Here is an 11,670-nt window from a genome sequence, read left to right as displayed (position 1 = left end):
CACTTCATTAGGCCCTAACTGTGGGGATGTTTCATTACCTCGGGCAGCGGAAGTTTGCCAGCTCCTACCATCAGTAGCCACAGAGCTGTCCATTATGTTGTGTATGTGTGTGTGTGTGTGTGTGTGTGTGTGTGTGTGTGTGGGTTTGTGTGTTTTCTCCCTTCCTCCATTGCTTGTGCCATGATTTTTTGTAGATTACAGTGCTTTAATACGCTTAAAGGGTGGTCCCTTTGGACTTGGTAAGCTCCGCACTCCATCTGGTTGCCATGACTTTTTTTTAAATGTAATGCGCAGGTTTTTGACTGATCCTCTGAAGTGAGCAGAGAGGAGTGACCTTCCTCTGTAGCCTCCAGCGGCCAGAGACATTTCTGACTTTTCAGTCCGAATCTTAATTGACTTTTCCAGTGTCTCTCCACTGCAACATTCCCCTTGACCATCCAAGTGGGTAAAGGTCTGGCTTGTTTGACCCCCCCGCTGTATGCTAAAGCTAGAGCATGTATCGATTTCCTGTGCTGGTAAACAAACCAGTATGAGATCAAGTGAATATGAACTTCTTTTCTGGCTGTGTGGAAAAGGCTTACTCCTAATGATACATCACAGCACAGCAGACCACAAGAACAAGCTCGGAGCAATGTGTGTGTGTGTGTGTGTGTGTGTGTATGTGTGTGTGTGTAATGCCCCTGGGGACTAGAGGCATCTGAGTGTTAGTGTGCAAGGAGGAGAAATAGAGAGAAGGGAGAGAGAGAGAGGGAGAGAGAGGGAGAGAGAGAGAGAGTGAGGGAGAGAGAGAGAGAGAGGGAGAGAGAGAGAGAGAGTGAGGGAGAGAAAGGAGTCTAAAATCTCGAATCAATGTGCGCAGAAGGAACTCCAGGCCCAACACGGGGCCAAAAGGGGTGTCTTTATAGGTTAGCATAGCATGCTCTATGATTGGGTGACCATATTTGAGGTTGTGAAAAAGAGGACACTGTTTTGTTACGATGTGTCTGGTTGGGAGGTGCGAGAATAGATGTTTTGTCACAATGTCAGTTTAACAGTCTATTGTGTTTCCGTTATGGTCGTGCATTTCAATAAGTGTTTTTATTTCAAGTTGTCATTATACAAACTAAGCCTATATATAACTATAAATAAGGACAAACGAACTAAACTCACGACACCGTTAATCAGCCAATTCAAGCGTATTATTTCATGTTCGTGTTATCTACAGCTAACCTGCATACATCTGGACCTTAACAAGGCATCGTTGGTATGTTTTATCCTTTGTTGTGAATTTTGTCAGATACAATATATGTTTATTTATCGTAACTGTATGCAATGAGTATATGTTTATGCTAGAATTGATTTGTCTATGTCTTTTGTAAATTTCAGTTTTACACTTCCTATCTACTATCATTAAACCTGTGGACTATATCTTCAGAGTCGTGATTCTTAGGAAGAGTTTAGCTGGCTGTCAGCGTAGAGCTTACCGAAGACGGCACAGACACTTCGTCGCGGGGGAGGGGGCGTGGTAGTGTATAGCATACAGATGACCCCGCCCCCTCCTCCGCAACGAAGTTTTGACATATTTTTCACATGCAGATGACCCTGCCCCCTCCCCCTGCAACGAAATTTTGACATCTTTTACACATGCAGATGTCACATGCTGTTGTAAACAATGCAACTAGTGGAAGCGGCAAGGTGCTTAGTGTTGACAGATTGGAAATGGCGAAGTATCGTACCAAATGCTCAAAATGATCGTCTATACGATAATTATCGTGCAACTGGCAACACTGAGAGGGCGGTCGACCAATGACAGTTCTCTCTACAGTCAGAGCTCGCGCAAGAAGGTGGAACGTAAGGGAGATACACCTTCCAAAACTTGTAAGCGCGTAAAAACTAGTTTGTGAAGGACCCAGAGAACCACAAATATCCGACGAGGCAAAATCCCGGACGTTTTTGGGATCCCTGCCGGACGCATTTTTTAGGTCTCAAAAAGAGGACATGTCCGGGTAAAAGAGGACGTCTGGTCACCCTACTATGACCTGCATAGGTGTTAGCAACATGATGCTAAGAGTTTGATAGCATTCTTCTGTTCAGGGGTCATGCTGGGATGGTAGGCTACTATATGCTAATGTTGCTACACACAAGGGGTGGGGAATTTGAATCAAACTGTATTGTGTGCATGCTGATATAGCTTCCCTGAATTGCAACAGATGGCAAAAATGAATCTTCTGTTTTTTTTAATTAGTATGGCTAATGCACCTTAAAACTATGAATAGTTGATGAGGGTGATAAATTCAATTTTTTTTTCTCACATTTCTTAAGCCAGCAGAACAATCAATAGAAATGCCAATATGTTGTAATGTCTCCCAGAATGGCAAGCTATCAAACAATCACGACTAGGACCAATTGTGACTGGTAATGAAATCCACACGCCAACTTCACTCTGCTGAATGGTTAGCAGTTTTTAGACCACTAAAAGACGAAAGCATTGGCAGAGTATGAGTCGGTACTTATACGCAATGTGGGACTTTCATTGGACCACAGATGTCCCTGTGATTTATTTGGACAGCGTGACAGAATGTTCTGGAAACCTCTCCTTGGCCTTCACTGTAAACCCTAACAGTCTTAATCTTAACAGTCTAAAATAATTAAGTTAACATAACTTAATCCTTAATCCTTCATTTTCCTGCTGAAATAATAAATGAAGATGTATTTAATATCTTAGAAGCAGAGATTTTGCCATACATCCATCTTGTGAGATTGCAATATTGCCAATACAACCTATATAAGACCTTGCTTAGTGTGTTTATCAACATGTCTGGTTTACATGGGGACATAAATCGGTTTCTTAAAGTGGAAGAGAAATGCCGTGTTAATGTAACCCATTTTGTTCACATGAAGCCAATGTCCACATTACAATAAAATAAGTATAAATTACTATCAAGTAATAATTCATGCTTAAATTGACTGAGTTAATAACTTAAATGGTTTAAGATGGTTTAAGTCCGTTTCCTCAAATATTTTGACTTCATTGAACTTGTCCGTGTTTACAGTGTTGTGTGGTCTTTTGTGTGTGTGTGTGTGTGTGTGTGTGTGTGTGTGTGTGTGTGTGTGTTGTGTGGTCTTTTTTCAGCTGCAGTGTCAGTTTTCAGTGTTCTGTTGTGGAGGCCCAGAGGCGGGCTTAAAAATTGTTTCCAGTAATCATTACGGCAATAGCTTGGGGGCTCAAACTGCTCACGCACAGCAGTCAGAAGAGACAGACAGCTCTTGCCGAGCAGAAACCACAACAGATTCTTCATGGCCCTCTATAAAAACTGGCTGATGATTCCGAAGTAAAACAGGAAAATAAGAGAGGAAAGAATTTCGCAGATGTGCACTTTCTCGGCCGTTTCTTTCCTCCCGTTCTCGACCCCTACGCCCCCCTCATCCCTTTCCCCTCGTGCTTTTTTGTCCTCACCCCTGCCCTTTGACCTCTCCGTGTCCTTCCCCTTTGCTGTCCTTCTTCCTGTTGGAGGCTGACTGGACTCGCACAGATGCTGTGCAACATTCGTAGGGCTAAACTTTGATCAATACATGGCAGGCAACCTCCGCCAGGACAAGGTCGTGTGATGTGACACCAGCCTGCTCATTGTCAGATACACACAGGGACCATCTGTTTTGGGGAGAATCGGTCTCACTGTCACCTTCCCGCAGCGCAGTGTGTTTGTGTTTGTGTGTGTGTGTGTGTGTGCATGCGTATGTGTGTGTGTGCCCCCCCCCCTCCTGTGCCAGTGCCAGTCTGAACCACCTCCCTGCATTTCCATCGCCCTCCCCCCCCTGAGTGCCAAGCCACCACATGCTCACCATTACTATAATAGATGCGGATGCCGTGTCACCCCATATAATAAATGGCCCCCTCCTCATGTCCACTGCTATGAAAGTGACCTCATCTGTCACTCCTCTCCATAGGGAACACGGCCATTTACCTGACAAGCAGACCCAGAGATCTACGCTGACAGCACAGGCAGCCTACCGTTTGTGCAACAGCCGTGGTTATAGTGCCCTGACTGCGATTCCATCTCTTCATAATGCCTCTGGCGTTCATTTCTGTATCAGAGCCGTTAATTTCCGATCAGATTAGATTGTGGAGGCTAACTTAAATGCATAATGCCGAAATTCCATCTAATCCCACTTGTTTGCTTTTCCAGGTGAATGATTGTCGAGGGAGAAACCGGCAGAGCGGTCAGTGACCTCATTAAGTCAACCGACGGAATGCTCCGTGGCACAGTCGCACCTCCATCAGCCCGATAAAAGCCTTGCGGAAGGTTGGCCCCTTGGGAAGGCCCAGACTGCAGCGGGGAATGCTGGAGCAGGAATTTTGCCTGTGCGCGCCCCTGTCCGCTATTCCGGATTGATGATTAATGATGGATTAAAAGCCAGTGAATCTCCGAAGCATTGGAAAGACTCAGCAGGCTTTGCTGAGAGAGAAAGAATTAACACCAAAGGCATTTTTCTGTTTTTAATTATTTCAGAGGATTCTCACTGCCAGCTACAGGTATAAACAGGGACTTTCTGCAGCAAGGATTTGGTGGATTTATGTGGGGGAGTGGGGCGGCCTCCAACAGCGGCTTGGCTCTGCAGTGGGTTTTCATCAGCCTGCAGAGTGGGAATATGGACAGCCTGGCGTGAAGGCACCATGTGATCTCTCCCTGGTGCTGTCTGTTCCCCATCACTTCCCTGAGCTCTGTGTCCTCTGCAACACTCTCCCTCCCTCCCTCCATCCATCCATCCATCCCTCCCTCTCTCCCTCCCTCCCTCGGAGTCTGGCCGTCCGGAGAACTGTGCCGCGCTTCACCGCGCTGTGCCATCATGTCTCTGCTCAAGCTGCGGAAATTCCGGGCCTTGACCCTCCTCTTCTGCATCATTACGTTCACCATGGTGCTGTTCAACTACACCCTCCGCGATCCGTCGGCGTACTTCTTCAAGTACGCTTTCCGCCTGTCGGACACCGTCTTTCCCAGGGGGCCTTGCAGCTGTCGGCGCTGCGTGGCTGAGACGGAGGACGACCCCTGGTTTGCCGAGAGGTTCAACCAGTCCTTCCACCCGGTGATGTCCAGGAAGGGCAGTGTGCTCACTGACGACACCTACAGGTGGTGGCAGGTAAGCGGCCACTGTTCTAGCGCTGTTATCTGAGACGTTGATACAGAGAGTCCATTCTTTCCCTTTTAACGGTTGGTAAAGAAACACATTACTCCTAATTAGAATTGACTCACAAGGCTATTATCCTGCCTCTTCCAAATGTGATCAAGCTTGGCACCTGTCGCTTTGGATTTAATTGGAAATATGTCATGGGGGAATGGGTCTTTTAAGAAACTGTGTGTGTGTGTGTGTGTGTGTGTGTGTGTGTGTGTGTGTATCTCTGTGTGTGTGTGTGTGTCTGTGTCTGTGTGTGTGTTTCTATTTGTGTGAGAAGAGAGCTAAGACTGTGAAAGAGAAATAGGAGCATCAAGCCACTGTGTAGTGCATCTCCCAAGCTGCAACACAAAAATCAACAGCAGATGTAATTGCAGTAATCATTTTCCACTGCTTCTTCTAAGACCATGCTGGGGATAGATATTCTGCTTTTGGGTATTGTACATTTGGTGACATTCTTTAATTCTCCATTTGGTGTCCCCGATGTTCAAAACATCATTTAACCTTTTCATTCTGAGACCTACGATAGATAGATAGATAGATAGATAGATAGATAGATAGATAGATAGATAAACCTTTATTAATCCCCGTAGGGAAATGTAGGTGTAATGGCAGCAAGGAAAGTAACAGGTAAGAGTGGGTTACAAGGTTATAGGAATTAAATATATAAATACAAATAAATAAGATAAGTAAAACACTGAAAAGCTGGCCCAATGAGTGATATAGTACCTGTCGGTTGAAAGTGCTAATTCTAACTCCTGTGCATGTTTAAACTTGCCCCCTGTGGTACGATCACCGAGCCCAGAAGGCCCCTGCCTTGACCTGTTCAAGCAGAGCGGCTCTGGACCTGAATCTATTCCCCCTCTGGAGAGCATAGCACTGTCCACGACATCCCTTCAAAATTCCAGGCATTCTTGCGGAACAGGAACATGGCTTAATTTAAGCAGAGGAATTGCCTAGTTCATAGTTTGTGCCAACTGATATTACTTCTACCTTGCGCTGGCAAAGCGCCTGCATTGCTGTAACGTAATGAATCCTCACGTGTATTTTCTCTGACAAGGATGCTTTCTCTGTGTTTTTGTAATAGTGGCTACAGGCTGAGAGGCAGCCAGCCAACTTCACTGAGGTGGTGGACAAGCTCTTCCAGATCATTCCGGATAAGGAGTTCTACGCAGACTCCCGACCGGACCGCTGCCGGACCTGTTCTGTGGTGGGGAACTCTGGGAACCTCAAGGACTCTCACTACGGGCCTCTCATTGATGCCAGCGACTTCGTCATCAGGTCTCACACACTTTCTTACCTGCTTTCAATGCACCACTAATTAGGCTAATGGCTGCTTTAGGCTATGGTTTCATCCGGTGTCCTAGCATAAACCCTCTTTTATCTGGCATGTTAGCCAACATTCGACACCGCTAAGAATCATCCTATTCTGGGCACACTCACTTCTGCTTCTACAGAGATGGAAAGGCACAGGGGCCATTGCAGCAGGATGCAGCTAAACATTTAAAATATGTACATTGTTTGTTTCTGATCATTAAAACAATACACTTGGACTAAAATGGTCTAGAAAAATGTCTACTGAAAGCCTGAACTCATTTTGTTGTACAAATATACTTTCCTTTCCTCACCTTACCGTTCCACATGGGGTTTATGCCCTTTTACACTGGTTGCCGTGGGTCATTAGGGTCACAGTAGTGTGTGTTCCTTTGGGTTAATTTGAATGCAAGGTCTGTCTTCCTCTGTTGTGCAGAGTCTGCAGTTCAATGGTTCATGATATTGCTTGTATTCAGTGCCTTGCTTGTAGGGATAGAGTTAGTAACAGCAATAATATCCATGCTAATAATCATTTGTGCCTTTCATGACTGAAATGTATTTGTTTATGGAAAACACATCAATTTAGCAAGTTGTATAATTACATTTATGATGTTCTGTATGCTGTCATTCTTCCCCGCAGCTAATACATCAAAATCCAGCGTGATATTGCTTTTGTTTTCTTGTTATTGTTATTGACTTACATCCTGACTTGCATGTTAAACTGATAAATCTGATTTATTTTTTTGGCCCCTCCACTATTCTGATCAGGATGAACCAGGCTCCCACCGAGGGCTTTGAGAAGGACGTGGGGTACAGGACCACCCACCACCTCATGTACCCCGAGAGTGCCGTGGACCTGGGCAATAGCACCTGCCTCATCCTCATCCCATTCAAGACCTTAGATCTGGAGTGGCTCATTAGCGCACTGACTACTGGCACCATCAAATAGTGAGTGGGAACTCGCTGAAGGTTTCCCTTTTTTAGACTGCAAAACCAGTCATTTTCCCTTAGTCTGCTGCGGAGAATAATGTAGAGGCTTTTGACAGGAGCGGTGACTTACACGCCGCACAGACATTCAAGACTTCACCCATCCAGTAATTAAAGGCCACAATTTGGTTTCGGTTTCGCAAAAGGTTGTTTGATATTTGAGGCTCAACAGCCAATCAAATTACACTCCAGCCTGATTGGCTGGGATTGTTTATGGGTCGGTCCAAGCCACTACATTTGTTTCCCATTTACGGACCCAGGGCTGTGTTCGAACACCAGAGCTTTTTAGGCACAAATACTGAAGAGACAGCTAGAGGGCCGTGAGGAGCTATTCGCTTAAATTTGACAAAAAGGGAATGGGATTAGAATTGCGTTCTGTACGTTTAAGGGACCTGGAGAGACTGTAAGCATGTGCCTAGCATCATGCTGTGTGAGGTAATCCATTTATAAGTTGATAGCAGTCATTTGCAGTATGTAATACTTTCACTACTTACCACCACTACAAAACTCTTTTCATCCATCCAAGTAAATGAATAACAACCTTGTACTGGTTTTAAGTAGAACCTTTAAGAGTCATTCTAGAAGGTCAAGCTGAGACACCCTTTTTTATACAAGTGTACTAAGCACTCTGCATACTATTAAGCAGCATGTTTGCAATACTCAGAGGATTCATATGCAACAGTGCTTCACTGTTTCAGCCATGGCCGCTGCTAAATTTACAAAGAAACATGATTTACCAAACGACCTCTATGCCTCCTGTTATTTTTCAAGCTGTCCAAGAGCTCTTAGCATCCATTGTGCCTGATTAGATGTATGAGAAGTGGATCCTTCTGTTCGGCACCACCACTGACGGATGAGTTTGCTGTAGTGGGGGGCCGCTCTGAAATCCAGATGAGATCTATTAACCATACAAAGGCAAACGCACTGAGCTGCAACAAATCTGGCGTTCTGACAGCGTTGTGCTTTGTCTCTTTTCAAAGACAGCGTTGTCAAACAAAGTATCCAATGTAAGGGCAGTGCAACAGAGAATGACCAGTTCTGATAATTAATGGCAGACTCCTTTTTGTGTGTGTGTGTGTGTGTGTGTGTGTGTGGGTGTGGGTGTGCGTTTTTCTTCCAGCACATATTTACCTGTCACGGCAAACATAAAGGCGAACAAAGATAAGGTGAGACCTCGCCAGCTGCTTGGATGTTTTTTTTTTTACTGTTGTATCCACTGAGGTAATGTCTTGCATTGGTATATGTTTAATGTTTGTGTTTTTAAATAAAAGTGACTGACATTAACACATTACTGTGATTTCAAAAACTTGTTTTTGAAGATCAAATTCATTTCAGTGATAATGACATGGGGTTTGTTGTTGTTGTTGTTGTTGTTGTTGTTTGTTGTGAACTCCTGCAGGTGATGGTGTACAACCCCAGCTTTTTCAAATATGTGTACGACACTTGGCTGGAGGGCCATGGCAGATACCCATCCACAGGCTTTCTCGCTCTCATGTTTGCCATCCACGTGTGTGATGAGGTGAGCACTCTTGTGTTTTTACTCTTTCTCCTTTAAGTCGTTAGGTTGGTTCCACTGCAGTTATCACAATTCAGATGTTTTAATATAATAAAGATACAATACAAGATACAAGATACAATACAATCAGTGAGCTGCATTGCGACTCTTGAAGAATCAACAGAAGTCTTTGGTTTTAGGTCGTAAACTTACAGTGATTCATTTTGTGCAGTACTATTAGTTTTAATGCTATGCTGTGTCTTAATTCTTCCTGTTGCTCAACTGGTAGTGCAACTGATTGAAAAACACATCTGTACAATAGTCTAGAAAGGTAGGCTAGAAGCTTTCGTTTAAAGGAGTTACTGTGAAATCCTTGTAATTTCCATTACAATATAAAAGACCACAACAACGTCTTAATGAAAACAACACTGACAATAATAATAGTGACGGTGGTGGTGATTGATGATTGTGTTAGTACTGCTGACATGAAATGTATTTGACATGAGTTATGTTGTTGGTCTGTGATTAGGTGAATGTCTATGGGTTTGGAGCAGACCATTATGGCAACTGGCATCATTACTGGGAAGACAACCTCTTGGGAGGCGCTTTCCGCCACACTGGCGTCCATGACGGGGATTACGAGTACAATGTTACTGCACTGTTGGCAGACAAACACAAAATCAAGCTGTTCAAAGGGAGCTGAAGTCTCGCCCCACCAGGGGGGCGAGGGACACACGCCTGGATTCGACGACGAAGTTGCCCCATCTCCATTTTTAACAGTGTAATCCTCGCAATGAGACTAACTACGGGCGGATCGGGTGGGAACAAATGTATTTCACATAGAACTGGTGGTCGTGCTGAGAGAGTTTATGATCAAATAGGAAACACAACTTGACTCGTTTGACGTTATTTCAAAGGCTTTGCCTGAAGAATCCAATTCTGGAATGTTCTCAAGCACTGTCATTTCAAATGCATTGCTTGAAGGGTCAGATTCTGGAATGTTGTTACTCTTCCCTGTGAAACTGCACATATCTTGAACCTAGTAAAAAAAAAAAAAAAAAAACTTTAATCTGTCTGTTGGACACGAACATGGAAGCTCTCAAAAGAGGACAAAAAAGGACGAGTCTGTCTTTTTCACAATAGTATTGATATCAATCAATGTGTTTATTTGAAATGCACCTAGAGCCTGTGTTGGTCACAACTGCAACCACGACTGTGAAAGAGTGGCACGATTGTGTTGGTTTGCACATCACTTAAAACAGGGCAGCAGTTCAGGTCTTTCCTTGAGGAATGTGAACCTGCCCAATGGATTGGCAAAGCAGTCCGAGTTCCTCCAGTCTACCCTACTGGCATGGGCCACTTTTCTCCCTGGACCTGCCTACAATGTCCAGATGGCCATAAGAATTATGAGATGCTCGCTGTGTGTGAGAGATTGTGTTGATTGTGTTTGGCACGTCTGTGTGTTTGTTTGTGTGTGTGTGTGTGTGTGTGTTTATTTGTATGTGTGTGTGTGTTTATTTGTATATGTGTGTCTGTGTCTGTGTCTGTGTCTGTGTGTGTGTGTGTGTGTGTGTGTGTGTGTGTGTCGGTGTGCCTGCATGCCAGCTATCATGCATGTCTGTGATCACCATAGTGGGTCCAAGGTGTGAGACGAGACCCATACTGAGATGGACAGAATGTCAGTGTGTTGTGCCCACACAACCCCCGGTGTCACCTGGGCTCGATCGGCTGCCAGTCCACAGCCTTTGTGCGCGGAGATGAAATGCAGTCCTTGCCCAGCTCTGGACCAGTTGCCACACTTGCCTATTACCCAAGCCTGCACCAACACATCCAAAGCCATTGTTGAGATGTGTGCAACAGGACAGTTATGTAATGTTTGACATGATTTCAGCTGTGTGTCAGAAATTCTTGCATTTTCTTACACTAAGTGTGACTGAAGGGGAAGAATGTACAGTATACCCATCCGGTAGGCTACACCACTACTGCCTGCCCTTGAGACCTTGAGTGAAGGCGAATATTTGAAGAACCAAATGTCTGTCTTGGAAATACTGGACTGATGAGCACTTAACTAAATGAAGTGCCTTATTTCATTTAGTACTTCTAGTTGTTTTGTAGGCAAGGTTGTACTGTGCCTTTAAATGTTATCACCTGTTTTCTATATTTCATAGAAGTGTTTGGCCTTCTTAAAATGTCAATGAAGCATCCTCATTGATATAATCATGTCATACATATTTACAAAATGTTATTTTAAAGTGTTTGTTTTAAATAAAATATATTTTCTAACCCCACAAATAATTTCCCCATATCTGAATGGCTTTCCATGCTACTTGAAATGCTAATTAGAAATGAATTTCTCTTATCAAACCATCCTATTGATGGAGAAAGTAGTCAACAAATACAAAGCCAGCGTGTGACTTATTTCCACAACTGTTCTTTTGTCATGAGTCTTTTCTTATGCAATACTGCCCCCTAACGGCCATGTGAAGCAAGCAATGTGTGTCTATGAAGTACACGATACTGTGAATGTGATGGCTGTTTCTGGACAAAAAAACAATGATAATGGCTGGACATCGTTCATCTTTAAAATACATGGTAATATAAGGCAGTAATTAACACCAATACAGCTTTTACGAGTGTACAGAACATTTGATGGTTTCTTCATGCTTTGTCTGACTAATTTCTAGTTTAGAGAGTTTTGAATAGAAGTGCAATTTATTTGTAGA

At 44.0% G+C, this 11,670-nt stretch overlaps 1 protein-coding gene across 2 annotated transcripts in view; it reads left to right on the top strand.

The window, feature by feature from the left end:
• Window positions 1-11,235, top strand: part of LOC105904934 (CMP-N-acetylneuraminate-beta-galactosamide-alpha-2,3-sialyltransferase 1) — a 19,447-nt gene extending 8,212 nt beyond the window's left edge. For both annotated transcript variants that reach the window (XM_031586437.2, XM_012832888.3), the window contains exons 3-8: window positions 4,167-5,118; window positions 6,239-6,432; window positions 7,234-7,413; window positions 8,573-8,618; window positions 8,852-8,971; window positions 9,477-11,235. In XM_031586437.2, coding sequence (XP_031442297.1) covers window positions 4,828-5,118; window positions 6,239-6,432; window positions 7,234-7,413; window positions 8,573-8,618; window positions 8,852-8,971; window positions 9,477-9,650 — 1,005 coding nt within the window. In that variant the 5' untranslated portion in view covers window positions 4,167-4,827 and the 3' untranslated portion in view covers window positions 9,651-11,235. The remainder of the gene's footprint in view (window positions 1-4,166; window positions 5,119-6,238; window positions 6,433-7,233; window positions 7,414-8,572; window positions 8,619-8,851; window positions 8,972-9,476) is intronic.
• Window positions 11,236-11,670: the final 435 nt, after the last annotated feature.

This window comes from Clupea harengus, chromosome 19 (assembly GCF_900700415.2).
Source record: "Clupea harengus chromosome 19, Ch_v2.0.2, whole genome shotgun sequence".
Taxonomy (NCBI): Eukaryota; Metazoa; Chordata; class Actinopteri; order Clupeiformes; family Clupeidae; genus Clupea; species Clupea harengus.
Note: the sequence above shows the minus strand (reverse complement) of the source record. Positions and strands in the feature narration are given on the sequence as shown.